General features: G+C 40.8%; 3 protein-coding genes across 6 annotated transcripts; all 3 read right to left on the reverse strand.

Annotated features, from left to right (window-relative positions):
* Positions 1-11: 11 nt before the first annotated feature.
* Positions 12-3,573, reverse strand: LOC138208343 (vesicle-associated membrane protein 8-like). The gene is made up of 3 exons (XM_069166170.1): positions 3,489-3,573; positions 1,650-1,817; positions 12-1,019 (listed from the first exon to the last, which is right to left on the reverse strand). Exons 1-3 carry the CDS (start codon positions 3,543-3,545, stop codon positions 849-851), a joined length of 396 nt encoding a protein of 131 aa, XP_069022271.1. The 5' UTR covers positions 3,546-3,573; the 3' UTR covers positions 12-848.
* Positions 3,574-4,959: 1,386 nt separating this feature from the next.
* Positions 4,960-11,673, reverse strand: LOC138208342 (vesicle-associated membrane protein 8-like). The gene is made up of 3 exons (XM_069166168.1): positions 11,436-11,673; positions 8,039-8,212; positions 4,960-7,095 (listed from the first exon to the last, which is right to left on the reverse strand). The coding sequence occupies exons 1-3, from the start codon at positions 11,448-11,450 to the stop codon at positions 6,910-6,912; spliced, it is 375 nt and encodes a 124-aa protein (XP_069022269.1). The 5' UTR covers positions 11,451-11,673; the 3' UTR covers positions 4,960-6,909.
* A 1,593-nt stretch (positions 11,674-13,266) lies between these two features.
* On the reverse strand, positions 13,267-24,973 carry ncaph (non-SMC condensin I complex, subunit H). Of its 4 annotated transcripts, none has more exons than XM_069166167.1 (18): positions 24,906-24,973; positions 23,023-23,245; positions 22,726-22,816; positions 22,469-22,561; positions 21,942-22,059; positions 21,675-21,814; positions 20,593-20,782; positions 20,398-20,480; positions 19,534-19,721; positions 19,070-19,215; positions 18,735-18,841; positions 17,023-17,142; positions 16,668-16,775; positions 15,867-16,010; positions 15,678-15,788; positions 15,434-15,513; positions 14,761-14,836; positions 13,268-13,890 (listed from the first exon to the last, which is right to left on the reverse strand). In XM_069166167.1, exons 2-18 carry the CDS (start codon positions 23,238-23,240, stop codon positions 13,831-13,833), a joined length of 2,073 nt encoding a protein of 690 aa, XP_069022268.1. In that variant the 5' UTR covers positions 23,241-23,245; positions 24,906-24,973; the 3' UTR covers positions 13,268-13,830. The 4 variants fall into 4 exon arrangements, with proteins under 4 accessions (XP_069022266.1, XP_069022268.1, XP_069022267.1 ...); XM_069166166.1 differs by lacking the exon at positions 24,906-24,973 and adding an exon at positions 24,146-24,240; XM_069166165.1 differs by lacking the exon at positions 24,906-24,973 and having other exon boundaries at positions 13,267-13,890; positions 15,434-15,510; positions 23,023-24,069.
* Between the last annotated feature and the right edge of the window lie 1,033 nt (positions 24,974-26,006).

Raw genomic sequence — 26,006 nt, forward strand, 5'->3', positions numbered from 1 at the left:
CAGACATCACATTCAACATAAATAAAGCCTTTAATAAATAGTTTCTAAAGGGCAATTTACACTCCACTTACACTTTTATTATGAAAAATAGGTTTTTGAATATAATTTTCGAATAAGCTACGACTGTAGGGGCCCGATTGGTTGACATGGACCCAGCGGGGTGAGCCTGGCAGGGGCTGTAAACGATCCGTCTCAGCTGGATGGCTGGAAGAAACTGACCGAGTGTGTGCGAACACACGTGAGCCTTCGAGCTGACCTTTAACAGCACACGCTGGTGGCGTGTTTATTGAATTAAAGTACCACATGTTGAAGCGTGGGGAGCTCTTGTGCCTCCAGCAGCTGTGAATGTGACTCAACTCAAATGTCTGTATGCACAGTCAATCCAGTACCGTGGCAAAGCGTGAAATATATATATATATATATTTCACGCTTTGGCATGTCTAGGCGTGACAGTGACACGTTTTGAAAGCGTGAAATTTACACACGAAAATGTCACGTGATGAATGATCATGTGACCGACTTAGCACAACAGAGGACTTTTTTTTTCTCTCGCAGTATTAGGAAGGAGGTTCGAATCCAGGAGTGACACTTTTTATGTTGAATTGTTTTTGGTTTTCTAACCCCAACCACAATTGTTTTTCTCCTAACCCCAACCGTGTGCTTATTCAGAAACCCCAAACACGCGTTTCAGCTATAAGTTTAATTTTCCAGTAAATCACATACGCATGCAGTAGGTTTTTATTTTCATCTACCGCAGGAAAAACGTGTAACTGCGCGCCTAGACAGGCCAAGGCGTGTCTATTTCTATTTTGCCGTGATACCCGGCAGGAACCGTTGTGATCACACGATCAGGGCTTGGAGGTGGGAGGCTGAGCGCCGACCGGGATGACCCCGGTGGCCAGCAGGATGATGAGGAGGACGACGATGCCGACGATCACCACGACGACCGCGATCAGCTTGGCGTTCTTGCACCTGTAAGACCTCTCCACTCTCTGAGCTGTCTCCCCCAACTTTTCAGCCTGAGCAGGAAGACAGACAAGAAACACATCGTGTATTCCTGACATATAGGTCCACTTTTCTTAATATTCATTAGCTTCATCCGCTTAACAGCACACGATATACTATACCTAAAAGAACATGTATCGCCATTCTAACACGGCAACAACACCAAACACATTAAACATTAAAAGCACAGGTACTTTTTCATTGTGAAAGACTTTTAACGTTTTGGTTTGTCAGTGGATTCCTGTTATTCCACCGGTGCGTGCAGGCTCACGGGCACGACTCACTGTCATGACTCGTGTTATTACACGCTTTTCTGGCTCTGACTAACCAAAAGGTCTTTGTAACATTGCAAAGTAATTCCTCTCATGCAAGCATTTACTGAAAGAGACACAATTTCCTGACATCAGGAAAGTACAGGAAGTTTTTGGGTATCGAACTTTTATCACTTAAAGAGGTGCAACTGGAACAACGTCTGACTCAAAAGCACTTAAATTAAAGTTTAAGTAAGAGGAAGGTGTCTACTTCTGCCATTAGGGTTCAACTGAGGATGATGAAGTGATAGTTTAACGACGTCTTAGTCTCAGTACACCAAAGAAACTGTCACACAAATCGTAGTAAAACATGAACTCAAGAGTTGGACCGACATCTTTTTGCATCTCCTCCGATTTGGCCAACAGGTTGTCCGCATTTTCGATTGCGTGAATCATTTTTCCCACGTTGTTCTTCATCGTGTCTGTGACAGCATCCACCTGATTGCTCAAGTTTTGCAACTTAGTTTGTGGTGCTTCCTCTGCCGCCATGCTTTCCAGGTCCTGGGAGAGAAAAAGACGTTAGCTGGTAAGCGGTAACGCGTGCAATAATTTCGCCAATACAGCTTTTATTTTGAATGTTTACTTTCCAAAGAATGAATCACTGCGACTACTGAAGGTTCTGGAAAGCAGCAGTGGAAAAGAAACTAAGTACATTAACACAAGTAGTGTGCTTAAGAAATATGTACATAGAAATATGTATGCTACACATTTTAGCAAAGTAGCTCAAAGTACACAAGTTAAAATATTTTGAAATGTTAAAATGCTGCAGATGAAATGTTGCAGAATTAAAGAATTAAAAGCATTTCATGTATAAGATGAAGATGGATTGGTTCAGTGGGGAAACCTTATGTAGCATGGCTGCTATCATCCGCGGTGTTCCTCAGGGCTATATGCTCGGTCCTTTACTGTTGTCGGTTTGTATGTGACCCGTGGTTCATGTTAACTGCAACTCCAATATTTTTATTCACTGTTATGTCGACGACACACTAATATATCTATCCGTCAATTAATCAGACCTCTTCTCAGTTACGTTACTCCCAACGTGTCTCCACGTCCTGCATTTGGCCTTGAATCATCAACATTGCTAAATTGTTGCTGTAATTTGCAAAGGTTAGCATGATGGTGTGCTAAAAAAAGATTTTAAAAATGGTAAACCGTACACCTGCTAAACATTCAAGTATCAGCATGTTGCAAATTTGCATTTTGCTTCAGCTCCACATGGCTGTTGACTTCTTGCTCTTATACTAAGGTAACCAAGCTTTTTTCTGTCTGTCTAGACTTTGAAATAATCTTATTAAAGATGGCCTTTTTTCTTTTAAATATCTTCACATTTTCACAGTGAGGCATTAAATCTTAATTCCCAATGTCCCTCAAACCTCAGATGATAAGTGAAACGTAGTATGATAAAAAAAAAAAAAAAAAAAAAAATCTTGTTCGTTTTCAAATCAAATATAAAGCAAAATTATACATAAAAACTAGATTTCATCAGCACTGAAAGAAACTTGTACTCTGGTTTGAGCTTGAATGAAAAGAGGAAGTTAAAGAGATATATAGTATGAAGTCAGGCAGGTTTTTTTCTCAGACCAAAAAGAGTGTTTGCGGTGACCTCTGTTTGCTCTGAAGAACAAACAAAAAAAGCAGCACCCGATGGCCGAGACATTCAAAAAGAAGTTTGACCTCAGAGTAATTTGTATCCTGACAAGCTTTCTCCTTCACCTTTGACGTCTGAGCCACGAGAGGAAACCAACATCTCAGACGTTGACGGGAACAGGAACCCGACAGGCAGAACAAAACATTCCCGGCATCTTGATTCTTATCTCAGGAGGAGGCGTGACGATTTTTTTTTTTTAGGATGTAAGCAACTGTATGTTACTGATGACTGTCCACACGGCCAAAAAATATCTATTACAGAGAAATTATCGGTCTTGTTTTATATTGTTTTGTCTTTTTTCTGCAACTGGTATCTGAAATTAATCAAATTAAATCAAATCATAATTTGTCGTTTAAAAACAACTTTGCAGCTTTTCCTTCATTTCCATGTGTAACTTTACCCTCAGATTATAAAGTATCAGAGTATATTTTACAAAAAGCATTCTGCCAAAAACAAATCTGTCTTTTTTTTTTCTTTAAACTTTACAGTACAAAAGAAAAATCGGTGTAATATTCACTTACCATGTTCGTCTTGTCTCTTGCTGTGTTTGTGAGCAGCCTGTCCCAAATCTGCTGCATTTATGGATCTTAATCATATGAAAACTTGAACTTCTGGAAAAACAGGACATCAGTAGTTGACCTCACCCTTTATGAGCAAGTTAGACACACAAAAAAAAAATAAAAGTTGCCCGCCTTTTCTGATGATCCCATGAAAGCTAACAAACTTTCTCTCCATAACTGTGAGCCCGCTGGTTTCCCATCGTTGATTTACACCTGCAAAACGAATTAAAATCAGCGTCATGTGTTCTTTGTGTTCAATGCAAACCAGAAAATGTTGGCATGCGGAAAGAAGCATGTTGACATGCTAGCATTCAGCTGGAAGCACTATTTTGCGGAGACTGTTGGTTTCTGTCGAAAACAGTCGATTAAGTTTAAAATTCAGCACCAAAAAAAAAAAAAAAAAAAGTTTCCCTCACAGGTTAACATTACTGTCTTTGTCAGGTCTGCCACATCTTGTCAACCGAATTCACAACTGACCTGCAGTCAGGTGTGATTCACCTGTTCCAGCAGAAAAAAACCATGTGCGACTCTTTTTGTGAACTCGTGTTTTCTGCTTCGGTCTCTCTGCTTCCAGATGTTCGTCAGCGCTGAAGATGCTCCAGTGGTGACGACCGCCAGCCGGACTTTTCGCTCGGTTTTCTGGCTGCGATAACCGTCCGGGAGCACAGCCGGCTCCGAAGGGCGGACCAATCAGCGAGCGGTGTCGGTGGTTCACCGCGTTCGTCCCGCCCCCTTTCCTTCTCTGGGATTGGATGGCCGGTGACGGTGACAAGCGCAGAGCTAATATTTTTCCAACTGTCGTTGACCGGAGAAAAAGAATCGCTGCACGTTAATGGTTCAGCGCAGAATAAACGGTCAGGACATCGTCGAGCTGCTGGCTTTCATTAAAATAATAATTTAAAAAAATGCTGTACTCGGGGGGAAAAAAAAAACGCTTTTGTGGACACTAGGCGAGACGAATGCCGCTTGAAAGCAGGAAGCGATAATTAAAAAAAAAAATGTTAGTTCAAATCCCACTGAAGGTAAAACGCAAAGAAAAAGTTATCAAAAAACAATAACGTGACAACAAATAATAAAAAAAATACAATTAAAATTTTTATCAAACGATTATAAAAAAAACCCTAATGTTTCACTGTGGTGCAGCCATGGAGGTACCGTTACCACGGCAACCGCACAGCTGAAGAAAGTTGACTAATTAACTACTTGTCACAAAGACCTACTTTGTTTTACAACTTTAGCAACATTGATTTTTTTTTTCTCTTTATGGATGCAGATCATTTATTTATCATTTATAAGATCATATCAGAGTAAAATAAATTTTTTTTCCTAATGATTATTTGTGTGTGAAAAGCAAACCAAATTTTCCATCAACCACACACTGTCGCCATCTTGTGGCAACTGAGCAAACAACAAAGGAGACCGTCACGAGACAGCAGAGGTAAATACTATTTATTTCATATCAGACCATTAAAACCATTAAGTACCATAAGTCATCAGAAGAAGAGGAGATTTCCAGAAAATCAAACATTTTCAGTGACAGAAAGGCAGAGCAGGAGTCTGGTAAAAAAAAAAAGAAGAAAAAAAGACTCCTTATTCATAACCTCGTCTGGAAAAATGATTGACAGCAGAGTGATTGAACCGTACCATTTTAGGATGAATCAAGTCTGTCTGTACAGAGATCACATTCATGAAATCAAATATTGATTAGGAAAAACAATTAAATCAATAACTGCTAAAGAATTAGAGACTTCTATTTATTAACACGCTGGTTGTAACAGCTGCAGCAAATATACATATCGGTGAGAATATGTTGACTATATACAGTTCACGAGTGGACGAGAAGAAGAAGAAGGCCACATGTCTTGGGGGTGGAGGTGGGGGTGGGGGGGGGGGGGCCCTGTTGTTTGACATGAGCCCAGCAGGGGGAGCCGTGTCGGGGGTTGTAAAAGTGATCTCACCCAGCTGGATGGTTGAAAAAGAGCCCGATCCATCCAACACTAAGAGGTGTGTGTGTGTGTGTGTGTGTGTGTGTGTGTGTGTGTGTGTGTGTGAACAGCCTGACCCCCCTCCCCCCAAACCCCCGCCCCCCTCCCTCCCCACAAAAGTTGCGTTTTAAATAAACATGCACTCAAACACATCGAGGAAACAGTTAACATGATCCCACAGAGGATTAATGTACAACTTTGTGTCTTTCTTTTCCAGAAAAGAAAGACACATTTCTGCATTTCAAAAGCACTTTAACTGCAAATAGTGTTGTTTTCAATGTGCGTCGATAATCCGCAGCAAAAACACCACGGACGGGTGAGGCGTGAAGTTGATAAAGGTCAGATGTTATTCAGTTTAGATTAAGAGAAGTTTTGATTCATTTTAATGGTCTTTTTTTTATTTTTTTTGACTAAAATTTGTGATACCGAATTGGGTTTTACCGAGAGGTGTTCCTAATATTTTATCCACCCAATTCATTTAAACGTGAGGGGCAAAAAAAATAAAAAATAAAATAGGAACACCTCGGTATAATCCAGTCCACCACAAATTAGTCTCCAAAAATAAACACGAAAATGAATCACTGCATCTCAAATCAGACAGAACAACAATTAACATGGTCATATTTAGGTTTTTGTATCATATTTAATGCCTCAACGGTCAGTAGTTTAAATATTGTGGCTGATCATTTAAAAGGTGCACTCCTAGTTTTTGTGCCGTTCCAACAAACACGATCGTCCTCCTGTAACAGATGTTTTCTCCGTGCGTAAAAAAAAAAAAAAAAAAATAGTTTCATAACCGTCTCCACAAAACACCAGTTACAGAGCTGAATAACTAAAACAGTGCTGGAGTGTATCCGGCCGACACACTATTTACTTCGCTAGTAAATAAATGTCTGAATGTAAAGAAGCTAGAGGCACTTTGCATGAAATAAGCCCACGAACGGTAACATGCACTCATAAAAATATGCCGTGACCTAAAACTTGTTAGTTTTGTGAGTGTTCCTCCACGAATAAAAAAAAAAAAAAAATAAATTCTGAATATGTTGGCTGATTTCTGTAAGTTTTCCAATGCTTTAAACTGTACCAGCTGTCCTTTGTAAAAAGGTGCGAATCAGTGGAAAAAAAAAATTCCCGACGGACGACGACATTAAGATACTGAAGGAATCCATAATAAAAAAAAAAAATAACTGTTGAGTTTTAAAGGATTTAAAAAAAAAAAAAAAAAAAAAAAAGCTTATGTGTCATTAAAGTGCCTCAAACCAAAGAATGAAATATCTGAAAGTTACCAGAAGAAACTAAAAAAAACTAAAAAGTTTTTACCAGACAGCAGTCTATATATTACTTTGTATATTGTGCAATAGGAATGTGTTTGTGTGTGTGTGTGTGTGTGTGTTCCTTCAGGGTTTTCCGGGAGTGGGGGTTGCGGGCGACAAGGGGGAACCGACGGGGATGACGCCGGTGGCCAACAGGACGATGATGAGGACGATGATGAGGACGACCACCACGATGAGGACGATCATCTTGACGTTCTTCCACCAGTAGGTGCGGGCCACCTTCTGGGACGTCTGCTTGAAATGCTGAGCCTGAGTGGGTGGGTGGGGGGAGGGGAGATATTTGACATCAGTGTTGTATTTTTTGAGGTCCGACAAGTGATGAGGTGCAACTGGAAAAAAAAAAAAAAAAAAAAAAAAAAGCACGCACGGGTGTTTTCGACATGTTTTCTAACCCTAACCAGACAGAATGGTGTTGTTGGTTTTTTTTGCAGCCAGCCCCCTGGTGGCCCTCAATGGTATTGCACTTTGTTGTCAACTACTGCATTAGCTTTACTTTTCATACCAGGTGCCCGTTTCCCAAAAAGCTCCCCAGTTCAAAGAGTTGCTCCGAGTGACAAAAAAAAAGTGTAAGAAATATTTTTAGAATTATGTTGATTAAAGTCAAGTTATTCACAAAGCCGATCAACCAAACACACCTTTTATAAAGGATGCGTCACGCCGAGCAACAGGGTCGACCCCACCTTTTAATTTGATCTTTTTGCCTTTTAATAGTGGGACTTGGTGGTAAGAGAGATCTGCAATACTCAAATTTAAGGGTTTTCCAGAAAGTTATTATTTCACTGCAGAAAAAAAAAAAAAAAAAAAAAAAAAAAATCACAGCTGCATTTAATGAAATTAATTATGACTGACAATTCAGCTTCGTCAGTTTCAGGCTCCGATCTTGGTGATCGATGGCTGATCGGCGATCGGCTCCTCGAGACGCAGCGTTTGTTATCAAATTTTTGGACAAAATATCGACCTCGAAGCGGCTCTAGACGGCCCGCGTCTGCATCTCGGCGAGAAAAAACAAAACAAAACAACAAAAAAAATGCCACACTTCATTTGTGTCCTGTAATGTCCTCAATACCAAACTGACCTGTTCTACTGGTTTACCTGCAGACTACCACTGACATCATTACGTACCAGTCGCTTTCCTTACACAACATTGCTCATGTAAAAAAAAAAAAAAAAAGGTCTAATAAACTGCACTGACCCCGGCCTGCAGATCCTCGGACTTCCCCATGAGGTCGTCCAGCCGCTCCCCCCGGGCCAGGATCCGGTCCACGTTCTGGGTCATGATGTCTTTCACTCCATCTACCTGGTCCTTCAAAGTCTGCACCTTGTCCTTGGGCTCCGGCTCCGGCTCGATCTCCGGCCCCCCCCACTCCTGAGACGGTGCCGAGAGGAAAGAGTCGGAATTAGCGGCAATGCATGCAAAACATCAAACCGTGTGGAAAAAAACAACAAAAAAACATTTCCTGTAATTTAGCCGACACATTTTCTTCGTATTTAAATGTGTTTGTAACGAGTAGAGTCAGACTGATACTTAGAATTTTTGGGGTTAATGTTGATATTAAAAAGGTAAAAAAAAAAATTCAGATGTCAATACATGGACTGAAACGTGGCAATGAAGGTGGTGATTATTTAACAATCACATCAGTGCATTAAAACAAAAGACCTGAACTGGAAATGCAGTAATCATAAATAACTATGAATTACAAACACACCGAGCTGGAACAATTATTAAATAACTTCGATCATCTTTTTTCGACGTAATGAGCTGGAAAGCAGTGCGGCGTGCAATCAAGAGGCAGGGAGGAGAGCTAGTGAATTGCATTGTGGGAAATGTAGAATCCAGTGGGTTTTTTTTGGGGGGGAGCTGGACTTATATTTTAGACAGATGTAATAATAATAATCATCATCATCATCATTTGTATAGCACCTTTCATATGAAAAATGTAGCTTCACAGCAAGAGAATTATAGATATAAAGGAACATTTAAAAAATACAGAAAACAAACGAGATGCACGAGAACAGATGAAATTAAACACAGATAGATTTGAAATATAAGATGCAGTATGTCTCTTGTAAGTTCTTTCTGAACTATTGATTCGTCGTACATTTTTTTTATTCTTATATATTAGATATATTTTGACCGTCAGGCCTCAAAACATCAAACAGACAGAAGTGAAATGAGGAAGATGAGCTGTCCTTTCTCACATAGTCGTAGGTGTGAATTCAAAGCAGAACTGTGTGTGTGTGTTTGTCTGTGTCTGTGTGTGTGTGTGTTTGTCTGTGTGTGTGTTTGTTTGTCTGTGTGTGTGTGTTTGTGTGTGTGTGTTTGTCTGTGTGTGCGTGTGTGTGTCCCATATGTGAGTCAGCAGCAGACTGTAAAGAAAAACGGTCTCCATGGAAACCGAGCAGGTTTCGCTGTGTCATCTGTCCTGTCACCTTTCCCTTTCGTACGGTATCTCCTCCTTCATCTGTCATCTTTCCTCTTTTCAAAACCTTTACAGAGTTACTTCCATGTAGCTGCTTTCGATAAAGTTTTCTTGCTGACTTTAAAAAAAAAATAATACACATTTTTACACATTTTTATTTCCCTATTAAATCGCGCGATGGAGCACGTTTTATCCGACGTGAGGCGTACTTTAATTTACCTGCCGTATAAATCAAGTTTATTCTCTTTGTCGCCCCCCCCCCCCCCCACACACACACACCACACACACACACACACACACACACACACACACACACACACACACACCCCTGTGTGTCAGAGCTTGCAGCTCAGTGAGGCTCACTAATGGCCGACACCTTCTTCAAATACTTGACGTGTTATAAAAATATCCGATGAGCACCGAAAGTGAATTCAGTCTTCCGGTAAAAACTCAGAAAGCCTGACAGATAAGACACCTTTTAATTACTCAGCGGATACGAGGAAGAACGAAAAAGAAGGAAACGCACACTGAAATGAAAGTCAGATCAAATAAAAAATGTTTTCCTGTGAAAAGTGTTTGACTTTGGCTGTAAAAATGTTAAAAAGTTGCAATTAATGAATAATTTCATTATTAATATTCGACTATTCTTAGTTTGACTCCTTAAGGAGCTTGATTTCAAACTGCACCGGTAGTATAAAGTGTAACAGGTAGATTATACAGAGTCAAAGAATTTGTTTTAATGAATTCAGAATAATATTATATCTTTTCGTGCCTCTTGTGCAGTTACATTAAAACATTACTGGTTTAAAACATTCAAAATATGAACTAAAAGTTGTGCCCGTCTTGCATCTAACTCCCTTTTTATTTTTAAAGGAATGAAGCAGTAAACACACCGATTGGCTGAAACCCAAACAAAGAGGGGAAAACAATACTTTGCGTTGACTTACGTTGTTTGCTTGAAAAAGTAGCTTATAGTATAAAATTAAAGACGGAGTTGATATGTTAAAGCTTACAGTTTGTTCAGATGCAGTCGAGACTTGTTCGAACAGCTCGGCGTGATTAGCTAAATTGGGTTATTTTCTACGTAGCTATTGACCAAATTTCACGTAGCAAAAACAAACCAATTAAATTCAAAATTGTTTTTTTTAGTGCCACTAATGACAACACAAACCAGAAAAGCATTTCAAAAGGCGTCAATATACATGTTTGGCAGTGGCTGTTTTCTCGCTAAGAACAAAGGTAAGCAAAGTATATCGTAAAATATAAACATAACTGCCATTTTTTTAAGTCAGTCCTCTACTGGATCTTCACAATCTAATTACATAATAATCTGTTATTTAAAAAGAAGAAAAAAAAAGCCAACAGCAAGGCAAGAATACGTAATATTAAACCGAAATGCATATTAAACTGAGAGCTGGTCTGAGGACACTACAACGACTCACTATCGCCCCCTAAGGCACAAAGGGGGATTACAGGATGGGGTCTTAAATCTTACATAGGGCACCTTTAATGTCATTAAATTAAGTTTGCAGCAAGCAGCGAGCTCCACCTGTAAAAGCGGACATTTTAATGCAATTGAATTGTTGCATGCAGGAAAATATTTATAAGATCAAATGTGGCAATTAAGAGGTCTAAGGAGCCATCCGGCTCAGTTTAAAAAAAAAAGAAGTATATTATCTTAATCAATAGGAGAGATAAGTTAGCATTAAAATGCTACATATGTTAATGGTGTCAGGTTAGAGGCGTCAGGCTAAAAAAGAAAAACGTTTTCATCAGTTATTTACTGGGATAAAAACCTGAAAAAATATACACTAACCAATAAACGCTTTTATTTTTAAGTATCCGGCTTGGTTTAAGTAAATCAAACACGGTCGTAACTCCATGAAAAACTATATTTCCACCATATTCTGCACGAGTTAAGCGGTGGCTCTAATCAGGCCATTTTGTCAGGCGAGTCTGGAAGTTCCTCTCTTCAATAAAAAAGTTAAAACGTGCGGATTTTTTTTTTTTTTTTTTTTGTAACTTGCTTTCAGGTTACAGGAACAGGTTTCCCTCTCGGGTAAGTTTTTATTTTAATTTTTCTGGAAGTACACCTGCCGTCGAGCAACGGTGACGGCCGGGACATTGTCTTCACAACACAAACAAAAAGCTGCAGCCATTGTCACCTACCGGATCCGTGTCCATGTTGTAGGAAACAAAGCCCTCCGACCGAAACCCGACGGATTAACTTTCTTTAAAGTTGACGCTGTAGTTTTTTTATTTTTTAAAACCACGTTTAAATACTCGAAAGTTTGATGCTCCACCGAAGCGAGTTAAGTTTCCTCCTCCGTTTAATTTCCTGGTTGTTGTTTTCTCCTTTCAAACTGAATTCCTTCGGCTTCAGGTGTCACGTTCTTCCGAGACAGCCGCCACTTCCTCCGCGCGCTTTCAGAATAAAAGCGCCTGAAGTTACGTTGAAAAGAAAGTGAACTTCAGAAATGGTATGTAACTTCATGATAAACTTGAGCACTTTTCAAAACTAAGTCACAAAGTTCTTCACGGAGAGTAAATCATATTAAAAAAAATATGCTTACCGAGGTGAAGTGTACATTATATAAGGGACAAAAGTTGCAAAATAAAATATTGAACAAGAAATTAACATCAATTCTACAAAAAAGCTCAAATTAGAAAAAGAAATCACGCTAAGATTTTCAATAAAAGTTTTTTTTTTTTTTTAGGAGGGACTTGACTGACTCAGTTTAATATCCTCAGCCGGGCCGTTCCAGTCTCGGGGCCCTGATGACAAACAACAGAGCGCCACTACCTTTAGCTCACAGAATTAGTTTCCGTTTTACTTAAATAGAAATTCAAACGAATCAGTAGCCTGTCTCTGCAATCAAATCACTGAGGAGAGAAAAAGTCCAAAAACTCCTATAAATTCCTACTGTGTTTTCACTGATAAATGTGGCTGTTTTGTCGCAGCTTTTATTTTGAAAGCGCACCTTTGCTTTCTTTATTATTGTAAACTGCTTACTTTTTCGGCTGGCCCTCTTCTTTCCATACTATGGCGTCATTCCAAGGTGTTTCCCATCCTGTGCTGGCTGTGGATCCTATTTACTGTGTGACTATTAATCTCTTTCAAAACATTTTGTATTCTTCTCGGCCGAACTGAAAGGTGTTATGTCATCTTTTATGATCAGACAAAAGGACTGGGCAAACGTGTCTTAGAAAAAGTAAGTAACACTGGCATCTGAAGCTTTGGAGCTTGTTTGTCTCTCCTGGTTTGGAGCATATCAATATATTTTCTAATCTGATTTAGAGTCACTCTTTTCTGGTTATTGTCTGTCTTCACGTTTCAAAAGGGGGCAAAGTGACAACCAACAGCCAGAAAGTGTTGTTTCCAATCTCTAGCAGGGATCTGGCTCATTATTCACTCTCTTATCTGTCCACCACAGGAAATTGACGCCAGTCATTTCTCAGTGTGCTGTATTGCCGAGCGATATGAAATCTAAATAGATGGTTTACAGACTTCATTCATCCAAACGGGGAAATTAAAATGTCCAGCAGATCGGACACACAAAAAAAAATAAAAATAATAATCTGGATAAACAAACAAAAAGTCAAAAAAAACCAAAAAAAAAATCAACCCATCAATAAATAAATAGATGAATAAAATAAAGTAAAACACAGTCCGTTAATATCCTAGAAGCCCTGACACGGCTAACGTACAACTCCTTCCTCGTAACACGTAATAACAGAAGAGCTCTAGATCAGAAGCTGCTGTTTGTTCCACGTCACAGATTCTACTCAATTAGATAAAGATGTTCTTTGTGGTGAGAGTAGAACTAGTTATTCCTCATCATTTCCTGGATAGATGACATTTAACCAGCCCTCTACAGCCCTCGGGAGTTAAACTCGAGCCCGTCTCGGCTCACTGAGTCTCCCCCCCTCCCCCCCTCCGTCCTGCAGTTGTCACACTGCGTCCCAACCTGCCAGCAGCAGCAGCATCATCATCATCATCAACCCCGACTGACCGGTTTCGCCTCCCTGCTACGGAGGCCCGAGCGCTGTTCATTAATCCACCATTGTGTCCGAGAGCCGCTGCAGGCTGCCCCGAATCACAGCCAGCTAAAAATAAATCACAGCCATTACGTCCATTCGACAAAAAAAAAAAAAAAAAACAACAATCTGCCTGGCAGGCGTTTTGAAAGTGTGCTAAGAAGACCGTCCGTAGGAATTAACCTCTGCACGGGCATTTTAGAAAAAAAAGAAACGGCTTTTTATTTCTTTTGACAATATACATCTTTTTTTTTTTTTTTTTTTTGTGGTCGAGCAGTTAAATTATCTACACGCTGGATAGGGATCAGTCGTACAAAATAAGACACATTATTCTAATAGTAGAAGGGATAAAAACAGATTCCACTTTTGCACAGTTCCTAAGATAAAAATGTTTTTTAAAAAAAGGATCAGAAATAGTAACAGGAGAGCTTCACAGAGAAACATTAGATGTACAAAGTAAAGTTATGAAAACGTAGAGAACGAATAGCAGAGATTCTGCGTACAGATTCCCGTCTTTCATTTCTTCTTAATGGCCTTGTCTGATGATGATATCCGACATGTCGTCCACCTTCACCAGCTCCAAATTCTGTCAAGAAAACGACGAGATATTATATAATACAACTCAAAATTTGTAAGAGATGTATAACTCTGTAAAAATTAAATATTGAATGACTAAATTTCTGCTTCAAAAACCCTTAATTTCTTTTCAAAATGTTGGTATGTTATGTCACATCCACAGGAAACTGATATATCGGTACGCTATAGTTATTATTTAATCATATATAAATATATTTTTATATATATATATATAAAAAATATAGATAAAACTTGCACCAGAATCAAAGAAAAAAAAAAAAGTGACTATTTAGAAATGATTTGTTGTCACCTGTCAAATTGGACTTGAAATAATAAACTACAAAAACAGAGTTTCATTTTTTTCATATCAAGTTTGATGTTAAACAAAAACAAACCAGATAAAAAAAAAATTACAAAAAATAAAATATGGAGTTTGACATTAAATTTTTTTTTTGCTGATTGACCTTTTTTTTTGGAAAGTTAGATGAGAAGATCAAACAGCAGCTTTTCTTAGTTCCAGTTTTCTAGTTCACTAATTAATTATTTTAATGTAGTTTGTTTGATTTGTACACAAGTGCAACTATATATATATATATAAAAAAGAGATGATTAACGATTTTGCTGGGGTGTTTAAACGATGTGTACTTTTTCCTGGTTGGGTAGCGGTTGCCAAGCAACCAGCAGGAAGGCGCCGATCAAGGAACTGATCGGTATTTTATTGCCATCTTAGAAAAGGGAGAACCGAGTCTATTTCCCTGTTTCCAGTCTTTATCCTGAGCTAACTGGCTGCTGACTCGGCAACAAAATAAATATTTGTTGAACTAATACTATTCAACTTCAAAATGTTTATTCCTCAACTTCTGCGGGAAACGACACCGACCTTTTCGTTGGCGAGATGAAGCAGAGCGACGAACGCCAGCGGCACCGACAGGTTCTGAGCCATCGTGTTGGGCAATCTGCAGCGCCGCAAAGACGCAGAAAGGGTTTAAGATTAAAATGTTATCTCATCCTTAAAAACAAAAAAAAAAGAGATTATAAATCAGCAGAAAGTTTATTAACTGTTAAGAGTTGGAAACCAATTACACGCTCAGTGACCAGAAGTTGGAAATTGAAAAGAGGAAGACACAATGAGTGAATCTGTGTTTCGATGAGATGGTGTAAAGAACATTCACTTTGAACTAATTCAAAAAGCTGAATGACGCGTCTAAACTGCACGGCAGTTCGAAGCTTTAGTGCCCAAAAAAGCTTTTTGAAAACATTCAAATTTCACGAAGTTTCAACCTTTGTGGAAGCAGAAGTTTTTAAATTCGAATAGTTGCTCTGATGTGATGTAAATCGAGGCGAATGTGTAGGTGGACATTATTCTTCACGTGAATATGGGTGTTTTGGAGGTAAACGCTCCCTTCTGCACTTCCATATCTGATTCTTGACACCAACAAATAGACAACAACAAATGTAGCCTGCACAGATTTGATGCATTTGCATGTGGCGAGTGCTTTATGTGCGTTATCGCGGCGTCACAACGGGAGTTTTTTTGGTCTCCCCGCCGGTACCTTTGAAGCAGCGTTTTCGTGGTCTGACTGAAGACTTTCTCGCCGCACACTTCGGATTTCTCCACGGTCTCCGCCACCTGCTGGAAAAACATGAAAGGGATGGAAAATGAATCAACCCGACCGTCTGCCGGTCGACGCGTCTCCAAGAGGCTTAAAAAACAAAAACAACAACAACTAAAAACCGATTCATTTGCCATCACGCGTTACTTCCTGCGGACGAGAGTCTCGGTGCAGAGTGATTTACCTCCGTTGGTTTCTCGGGGCTGTCGGTCAGGAGAGTCCACATGCTGGTCTTGAGCCTCTTCATGTCCATTTTCTTCGCCGTCTTGGCGTAGTTGATCTCGATCTTGTTGACCTGAACGCAAACAAACAAAGACGATCGTAAGCGTGTGCACGAAGAGAGACGCTTCCCAACGCAGTCCCGTTGACTCACCCTGTACGGTTCGGGCACCAGGTCCTCCTCCCCGTAGGTGGACACGCCCTCCAGATCTTGCGAGGGCGGAGCTACGCCGTCACCTGAAGGGTGCGCGTCGTCCGAACCGGCGAAGCCTTCGACGTCGTCATCACTGTCGCCTCCCTGAGACGGAGGACAAGATGCCGGAAAAAGAAAAAAATGGATGTGGTTTCTAGTCAGTCTTTGCTTTCATGACAATCTGCGTCTCATTCCTCAAGAGATTAAGGAGTTCTCACTTCTTTTTAGCTGCTTCTACAGTGCAACTGTGACTGATCGGTCTTCAGGTTGTTTTTAAAGTAATTAATCAAGAGCAGAACAATCAATTAGCTGGAAACGTTCAACCTTTTGATTGGATAGAAGTTGGGAAAAAGTCATGCAGGGCAAAATCTAAACCAGGCTGAGGTCATCGTCATTTAATATAATCTGTATTACTTTCTATTAGTTTTTATTTTTTAGTAGTATGGTGGGATATGATTGGTCCGTTTGCACCAATGTCTCTCGTTAGTTGAAAAAAAAAAAAAAAAAAAAAAAAAAGATTTAACATCTAAAGTTTTCTCCTCCAAAACATGGTGCGAATCCACCAGACAGACAGAATACAGGACCATCCTGCATTAGTCCGACCACGCTAACTGAAATATGGTATAATCTTAAAGGTGGTATCACCTTCCACTTATCCCTCAATAATAACAATAAAAAAAAAAGTTTGTTAAAATAGAGTAAAAAAAACAAAAACAAAATTGCATTAAAATCAAAAGGTGGTGCGAGAGGTTGGTTTCAGACCTGAAGACCCGGACAGAAGTTGGCCGTGTCGTTGGCGTTGTCGTAGTCGTAATCTCCGATGCCTTCGCCGAGCTCTCCAGACAGCCTCTTCTGGCCTTCTTTACTCAACTGGAGTCAAACAAAACCAAATATATCCTTTGAATTATACGGTGACTGTAGCACGTCTCTTACTTGTGAGATTTAGAATAAAAAATCAGATGAGTGTGTGTATTGTTTTGCACAAGTAGTGTTTGCTGGACATTTTTCTGATGGCGTTGTGTCAAGTTTCCTTTTTGTTCTTTTGTAAGTTTGATGCTGTAATTTTCTGGAAGATGTGCAGAGAAGCCCGTTTCAACCGTGATGAGAGAAGCCTCACCGTGCTGGAGGGTTTGAGGCTGAGCTGGGAGAGCGTCTCCGGGGGAAACTGGAAGTCTGCCGGGAGATTTGTTTTCTTATTGCTGGCATTGAGCGCAGACTTGGTGTTCGTGGTGGCAGCCTGCGAAGGGAAAGCAGACGACGTTAAGACTCGGGTCGTATCGTAGACTTGTATATAAAAGTGGACGTAGCTTCCGGCTTTGGAAAATGAGGCCGACGCGGAAGCGCCTTAAGCTGCGATACCACCGAGCGCCACTAGAGGGCCGGCCCCAAAAAGCGACGGTTTGCATTGACCCCCATTCAACTTCTCGCATCAAATTCTCAGTCGATAAATTTTTTTTAACACAACTTTCCTGTATGTCATTCGCTAAATTCACTGTGTTTTTGGGGGCGTGTCTGTTTGATTGACAGGCCTGTGGCGCAGTCAGGTTACAACTATCGGTGGGCGGGATGTAGTATCGTCTGGTTTCCAATCAGATCGAGTCAGACCCCCCCCCCCCCCCCCCCACACACACACACACACGCCCAAATATGGTCACTTCCTGCTCCAAACCGCTCCGAACTCGCAAGATGGCGGCGGACAAATTCTCGAGGCTTCATAACGGCCGTTTTCAAACCAACGGGTGACGTCGCTGTTAATTGCCGCTTGTGTCGGACACGTGCAGAGTCGACAGGCCTCCTACAGACGTTCATTCGACGAGTGAACATAGTTATTAGAGCTTGTTGTGTCATCATGCGTCTCAAAGGCAGCATCAAGATCCGGTACTCGGATGAGCAAATGTCCTGGAATATTTATGAGAGATGATTCAAAACAAAATAAATAAATACAAATTAAAATAAAGGTAGTTATGTCTGACCAGTTTAAATTCTGAAATGCTGTCAGGTCCAGAACACCCACATGGTTGAGGACATGAGAGACGTGCTCACGCTGATCCTGTATCTTCATCTATTCTGAACAAACTGATCGTTTAATGGTCAGAAAGTGCAACTTGACAATATGAGCGAGCCGGCATGAACGCTGCATTAAATCCAGCTGCGCTTTATCAACCGCGCTGCCCGAGCAGAGACATAAAAAGATTTCCAGACGCTTTAACCGCGACACCGGCTGCATCAAAATGAGTGCCCACAAGTGCTGCATGGATCCCGTGTTGCCATGGCTACCACACACACACACACACACACACACACACACACACACAAAAACAAAAGGGGGCACCTTACGGCCTTAATACCTCCATATTTATTAATGGATTAAACACGCGGAGACGGATCACCTCTGACTCTGTCGTTAGGTGTCAAAGCATCGGACTGAAATGTGGAACATAAAACCTGCCTGTAGGGGAAAAAAAACCAACCCTGCCAGAGTTACATTTCAAAATAAAAGCGTCACGAATTCTGCTGACAAAAATATAGATCAGTCAAATGTTCTAAAATACGAGATGGATGTGATGAATGTTATCGTTATGAACTATTTCAGGAAGTTAGAGCTGTCAACAAAGACACGATACATTTTGTTGATTATGTGGAAAATCAATTCTAAAGTGACTTTTTTGGTCCCATTACACTAATAGTCCTTTTAAAAATGATTATAAGCGTGGTTAACACGGGCAGCGCAACCTAATACTTTATAATAATAATACTTTACATTTTAGAGAGTTTAAGAAGAGGGAAGTTGTATTTGGAAAGAGTGTCAAAAATGGGTTTTTTTTTTACCCTTGTGGTGCGGAAGTATGTGTCAAAGTTGACATCGTCACTGAAGTCGATTTCAAAGGTCTTTTTGGGTTTCCTCTTCCGCGTCTCCTTGTCAGGCAAATGATCCACTATATGACATTAAGTACGTAAAAAAACAAAAACAAAGAAAGAGGCGGAGAGATGAGACAGATCATTATTGTTCAGTAGGGGAGGTCAACTATTAGAAAGTCATCTCGGCCGTTGGGACAAAATGAGACAGCCTCACAAACTCGGTCCATTTCTGATGCACTTCTGCAACATTTCTGGTATCGTTTTAAATAGGGACGCTCTTATCGTTTAGCGTTAATTTCACTCACACTTGTGCTTTGGTTTGAACTGCCAGTATCCCGGTCCGGCCCAGGTGGCCATGGTCCTGGGGCTGAAGTACGAGTACTCCCTGGGCTGAGAGGACAGCTGCAGACACATGGTGGTGATGTCTCCGCCTCCGATGGGAATCACGTCCCTGTACGATCATCACGAGAAACAATTCAAACCAGACAACACGCACGTTTGTTTCACCAGCCCGTTCCCCTAAAACCTCCCCAAGAACAAGTTTTAGCCCTCCAAAAGCAGTCTGGACCCTCTGGGGACGTCAAAGTTGGTCCCCACAGTGACAAATTACATTTTTGGTTCAGACCGGGATATAAAAACATGCACACACACACACATCACTCGTTTATTAGCTCATTTTGTGGCGATGATAGTTATTTGTAATTATATGCTATATAAAAAAAATTAATGAATAAGAAAACGGAGAAAAAAAGGTCAGCGGAGTTCTTGCCTTCCTTTGCCGGAGCCCGAGGCCTCGCATCGATCCCTGTGCTCCTTGGATCCCTCCTCGTAGTCACCCGATCCCTCCTCGTAGTCGGCGTCGAAGTCGGGGCCGTCGTCTTCCTCCGGCTCGGGCTCGGCGTGCACGTCGAACACGTGTTCGCCCTGGTTCATCTTCTCCAGGAGCTGATTCGTTGTCTGAAAGAAGGCGCGCGGTGTTCGGAAATATCACGACGAGGTGCACGTTTTAACAGGAGACGCATCACTTGGTTTCCGGCAGCTTTTAGAGTCAGCGACTACAAAATGAAGACTTTTGGAAGTGAAATTTAAGATCTAACTTTTGAGTTTTTTTTTTTTTTTTTTAAAGAGGAATCCTAAATACAGACTCGCAGTACTTTTCCAAGCCTATGTAATGACTTTTGAAGCTAAAATGGCAGCGTACAGTGCATTTGTATGGTAAAATGTTGCCGAGAATAAATTATGAACAAAATCAATCCAGACGGTTTAACAAGTGAGACCTGCAGGACGTGAGACCCCGTCACCGAATCACAGTGCTTTTGACACCGAGTGAAGATGATTGGCTGAATCTTACATCTCCACACGCGAGAATAAATCTCCCGTTCCTAAAGCACGCGCTGAAAACCACCGCGTGAAACAAGCTTTTTCTGTCTCTGCCACTGCTCACCACGGGAGGTCAAGAGGATGACGCACTAAGCGGAGTTTTAAAACCACTCTGTCATATTATAACGTTAAGAGAAAACGCAACACAGCAGATAATTTTCTGTCACCTAAAACGATCACCTGATATCATAAATATGAAAGAATTTCACGTGAATGCTTAATTTTTTTTTTTAGGTTTGGTGGTTTGTCTGACCTGCTCGGGGTTCCAGCTAGTGAAGGAGAAGTCCTGCAGCGAGGGGCAGATGGAGCTTTTCTCCTGGGAACGCTGCAGTCCGGCTGTCAGAAAACACAACGCAGAAAAAGAGAGAGACGGGGGTTTTAGCAGCTCCGCCGATGATGACACACAAAGTTCAGAGAAACATTCAGCTCATTTCTTTATTTTTTTTACCCATGAACGGGGATGCTGAGACGCCCTGTGGAGGTGGAGGAGAGTAGGAGGGTCTGGACTGCAGCAGGTTCATGTAGGAGGGAAACAGCAGCTCGCAGCGACTGCTCTCGCTGAAGAGAACCGGCAGGAAGACGCCGGCCGTGCTGCTCTCGTCGAAGGACGAGGCCATCCGGTGAAACACGGGGTCCACCTGGAGCAGAATTTAGCACCGTGACCTCGATGTGAACTTAAAACAGGCTGAGCAAAATATCCTTTCTGTGTGTTGGTCGAGAGGGCCGGGTGATGTCATCGTAATGGACATTTCTCTCCCGCAGAGGTCGATTTTCAATACGATGTAGGGGAACCAAATTATGGCTTCTTCCACCTCATTAAAAAAAAAGCTGATCCTCCATAAAAACGCTTTACAAGGTGCTTTAAAAAACATTTAACTGCCGTTTATTTTTTTAACTGCAACATACGCATTTACACTCATCCATCGCCACACTTCTATATTTTTGCTTTTATACTGACTTTATTATTTTGCTGTGGTTGCACTCCTGCTTCTCCCTGAACTGCGCAGCATATTTTTTTTATCTTGTAAAATCTTGTGTGTTTTTAGATTTGTGCAAAAAATAAATCAAATCAAAAATCCAATCAGAACAAAGGAGAAAAAAAACAGAAATCTCACAAAGCATCTTCTCAGATAAAAGCTCAGTGATCCGTGTCTAATAATTGATCCGTATCGCACTTAAACTTATCAGTCATCAGCCCGACATTCAGCAGCAATAAGAGGATTAAAAATACTTTAAGGGAACGATACGCTCAAACTGCAGAGACGTCGTCCATCAAAGTTAAGCAAAGTGACCTCTGTACTTAAGTGCGGGCAAAACGAACCTTTCTCTGAGTTCAAGTCAGGATTTAAATAAATATTAGAATGAAAAAATAAATATCAAAACACAAGTTCAGCTCCTGGGTTCCTCAAAAAGCTTCGTGTGGACGCAGCGGCTCTCGACATGAATCGCTGACACAGCATATAGTAAATAGTAATAATATGCAAATCACGCTTTTTATGACTACAAAAAAACACAAAGATCCCAACGTACCTCGCACTTCCTCTCAGAATCAGCACCGTTGATGTTGCTCAGGTTCTGCTCCACAGTCCTCTTCGGAGGCCTCTTCTTCTTCGGCTGCTTGGCGGTCACCTCGCCTTCATCGTCTCCGTCCGCCCGTTTAGAACCGTGGTCTACGGAAAAAAGGGAGAACGTTTCAAATATCCGAGCGACGCCGGACCGCCAGAGTTTTACAGCCCCGGCTGCGGAGGATTTTGCTGTATTTCAATATTAATCCAGCCGAGTCGAGGAGGCTCTCACCCTCTCCGGGTTTGGTCTCAGCACCCAGACCACCCAGCACCCTGTAGGCATCGGCGTGAACGGCATCCACTCTCACGGCGTAGATCTTCGTACTGGCATCCAGCGTGCCGGCGGCCACCTTCGGGACACACACAAGAAACAAAAGATGCAAATATTACACAAACCGAATTGAAAAACACACCACGTGCAGCACTCGCCTTGAAGAAAAATTTTCATATTTTAAAGATGTAATCACAGTCCTTTCAGACCTTTGTGATGGTGTGTCTGCAGCTTTTATTCTTATTATTTTATTCTTCAAAGTAAATCAACTTCAAGATTATCACCTATCTGATTCAAACATAAAAAAAAAATGTATTAAAAAAAAGGAAGTCTTTCAGACATCGGTCACACATTGTTTATGCCAGACACAAAATCTGAACTTCAACAGATTTCTCAAAAGTTCAAAAACTTTCGGGGAAACCAGAGGAGTTATTCAAAATGAGTTATCATAAAATGGATAAAAAAAAAACAACAACAAGAAAACATACCTTGAAGTTAGTGAGCTCAGAATCCTTCTGTTTGAGGATATCAGCCATGTAATCAATCAGATGAAGACCAAAGGCATTTTTGGTGGTGATTTTCTGCCAAAAAAAAAAAGATAACTGCATTAAAAACATAGAAAATGGAAAAGAGCGGTTATCTCTAAAGAGGAAAAGGAGAACAAGCATTATCACATCCATCATAAATCTGATTTCTCTGTGATCCAGACACTATGAATGCGTGCACACAGTTCACGTGTACTTACATTCTCAGTGGAGAGTTTTATGCAGGTGGAGTAATGCTCGGAGATCTGCGCGTTTGACAGCTTGGGCACGGCGGCGGGAGTCCCCACGGCGCTGCGTACAAATACGGGATTGTCTTTAAGCCATCGATATATATGCGACAGCCGGGCGTATCGATATTGTTCGTCAATAGCCGTGATTCAAAATCACATGTCAAGCAATACGCGACAGATTATGAGCAAAGATCAGAAAAAACCACAAAAACACGGTTAAAAAAAGAAGAAGCTACTTTTGTAAAACCTTTGTCTCTGCAGGTTTACCTGTGGGACGCGGAGTCGTTGAAGGAGGAATCGTTGGCGGATTGCAGGTCGATGACCCTTGACCTCCTGCGCTGGCGACGCTCCCGTTCATCGTCGTTGCCGGGGAAGGCCGCCAGCAGCGGGGTGCTGCAGGCTGCGGGGGACATACCCTTGTTCTTCAAAGCGGACGACGTCCACTTTTGACGCACATGGGACATCGGTGTGGACGCTGTACTCATCGTAGCTGGAGACGGAGAGGAAAATAAAAAAAACATGTCACCTTCAAGATACATAGCTGGATATCATACTTCAAAGCTTTGAGAGATAAAGATGAAATATGTATTTGTACAATATTTTACTCTTTTTCTTCTTCATATTTTAGACGACATACTACAGTATGACTTTTTTTGACTGGATAACATTTTTTCAAAGTTACACAGGATTCACTGAAAAGATAAAAAGTTTGGGGGGGTTTGTACATGAGACTGGAAATCAATTCTTCAGGAGCAGCATGCAGCCTCGCAGATGTTCACATCAGGTGGTTTTCAGTCCCAGACACAACTGAGATACCAAGTTTCACAAGTCAAGCTGAAGCAGACACATTAAGAGTATTTATTCAAACGTAAACAAACAGTTTGGGGTGGAAAAATAAATTAAAAAAAATGCCAAAGGCTGCACGAAAAACGCGTGTTCACACTTTCCTGTTTAGGACGAGTTCTCTCGTTCTTCACCGGTAGACCTTTTAAAAAGATGAACGACACCACCGTGGTGATGTTTGCGGACGGAGATCCTCAAAGTTCTCCTTCACTCGAGTCCCGTTAACTCGAGTCAAACGAGCCTCGCTCAGCTCGAGTCCCGATCACACGTAAACAAAAGCACTTCCGTCACGTAGCGTTAAAACCGGCCTGTCAGCGGGCGATTTGAGAAAGCAAACGTCCGCCTCGGCGCACCGTGCTCGACCAAACTGACCCGTGCGAGCTGCCGCGTGTCGAACCGGACCAAAACAAACGCGGACAGGTCGTTAGCCCGCCTGCTAACGGGGCTAACTTTACACGCGAGTTAGCACAACAACGCCGGCTTCGGCTACGAACGGTCATTGTTGACTTAACTTGACCACGAGAGCTGCTCAGTTCGCTCAATTTACCTCGAAATCTCGAAAATCCGACGCCGCCTCACTGGCAGTTGCTATATTTTCTAATACAACATCCGAGAACAGAGAAAGATGGAGTTGTTCTTCCTGTTCGGCGTTTGAATTTTTTGCGCCGAACGGTTTACGTAAACCGTAAACGTCATGACGTTAAGCCACGCCCACTGATCGTTTTTAATTCTCTTGACAGAAAAAAATAAATGTCCAGTAAACTCACTGTTTCACCAAAATAAATATAAATTAAAATGAAGAATTGTATTATTATTATTTTTATTATTGTTATTATTGTTATTATTGGTAATAGGAGTATGCATATCGTTTTGGATATTACTTTTAATTTTTTATGGCTATAGGTTTATATTTATTTGCATCAAGTACTTGCTTTACTATTATTGACATTATGCTCTTTTTATTTTCTCATTTTATAATTTTCATACATGAAAAATCTGAATGTTAGATTACGCTCAGAATTTAGTAACACAATAAAACTAATTCGCAAAAAGTCCTGTCCCTAGGTGGCTGAAAATAAAGTTTAGATTTTTGTGGCAGCAATGCTGGAAAAAAAAAAAATGGACATTGTATTGCTATGACACAAATATCTGCATGCACATTTCCCTCCCTCATTTTGGCACAGTGTTTTGATTGTCATGATCCCCGGCACTATGATGAGTCCTGTGATGTACAGGTGGTCTGTTCCTTCACCAGAACCATCGCTGACTGAAAGCACTGAGTGTCTTTCCAATGTGCAGACATATACCAACAGCGTTGCGTGATCCTGTCGGGTCAGGCAGAGCACGGCCGGCTGGGGGCTGCAGGGCACTCAGCTGTGATTCAAAACAAACAAAACAACGTCACATCACGAGAGAGAAAAAAAAAGCACACATGCACCATTCGACCGTGTTTTATCAAAATTGCCTGCAGAGCAAAGCCAGCATAAACAACAGACCTGCATCAGTGTAATTCTATCAAAATTGAGCAACATTGACACATAGTGTTCCTTTACACAACAAACATTCAACAATTTTTTAAATATTTTTTTCTACTTTTGTCAACTTGGAGTTTAGTAAAAGTGAAATGACTTTCCTTTCATAGCACGTCAGCCCACACGTCTCCGGGGGGCTTCTTGGCACCTCAAACATCACGAGTTCACATTCATAAAGTCGAGATTGTCAATCTGCACATCGAATTCTCATTAATGCACAGCAGGCTATATAATTACATTTCCTCCGCGTCACTGAATATATGCAAAGTGGGAAAGATAAAAAAAATTCTGAACAATACTGTAATAATCAGAGAATTAAATAAAAAAATATGAATTAATCCATCATTAGTCTTTGAAAAAGGAATCGAGAGGACGGGATGAGAACAATGAAAAAGACATTGGCTGCTCACTAGATGGCAGTAAAAAGTAAGACTCCAATGTGGGCGAGTTAAAACAAATGCTTATTTGGCATTCACGTTAAACAACATTCCACCTTCTCCTATTTGCTTTGAATTCAAAATTAATTACTCCGGATAAACTCTGTAAATGTCCTTCATTTTGGAAGGATGCTTCCCCCTTGACTTTTTATTCTGCATTTGATTTGCTGGTTTAAGTTTTGATCATGTCAACCTTGTATGAGTCAAGACAGAAACTCTAAACTTTATTGACGGCAACCAAAACTTTTACTTTTTATTTGCTCAAAAATAACAACTATTGCATTTTCTAAAGAGAGTCCTTAGATCTATTTAGTTCTGCTTTATACAAACTATCCTGCATCTCAACTATCATCTCAAAAAGTCAAATACACATAATTTATGTGAATTACGTGCTGTTTCCTTCATTTTTAATATCCCTTCAAAAAACAACTAAGTAGGA

The sequence above is a fragment of the Embiotoca jacksoni genome, unplaced genomic scaffold, assembly GCF_022577435.1.
Source record: "Embiotoca jacksoni isolate LCO1_2020_lvr unplaced genomic scaffold, fEmbJac1.0.p SCAF_37, whole genome shotgun sequence".
Lineage (NCBI taxonomy): Eukaryota > Metazoa > Chordata > Actinopteri > Embiotocidae > Embiotoca > Embiotoca jacksoni.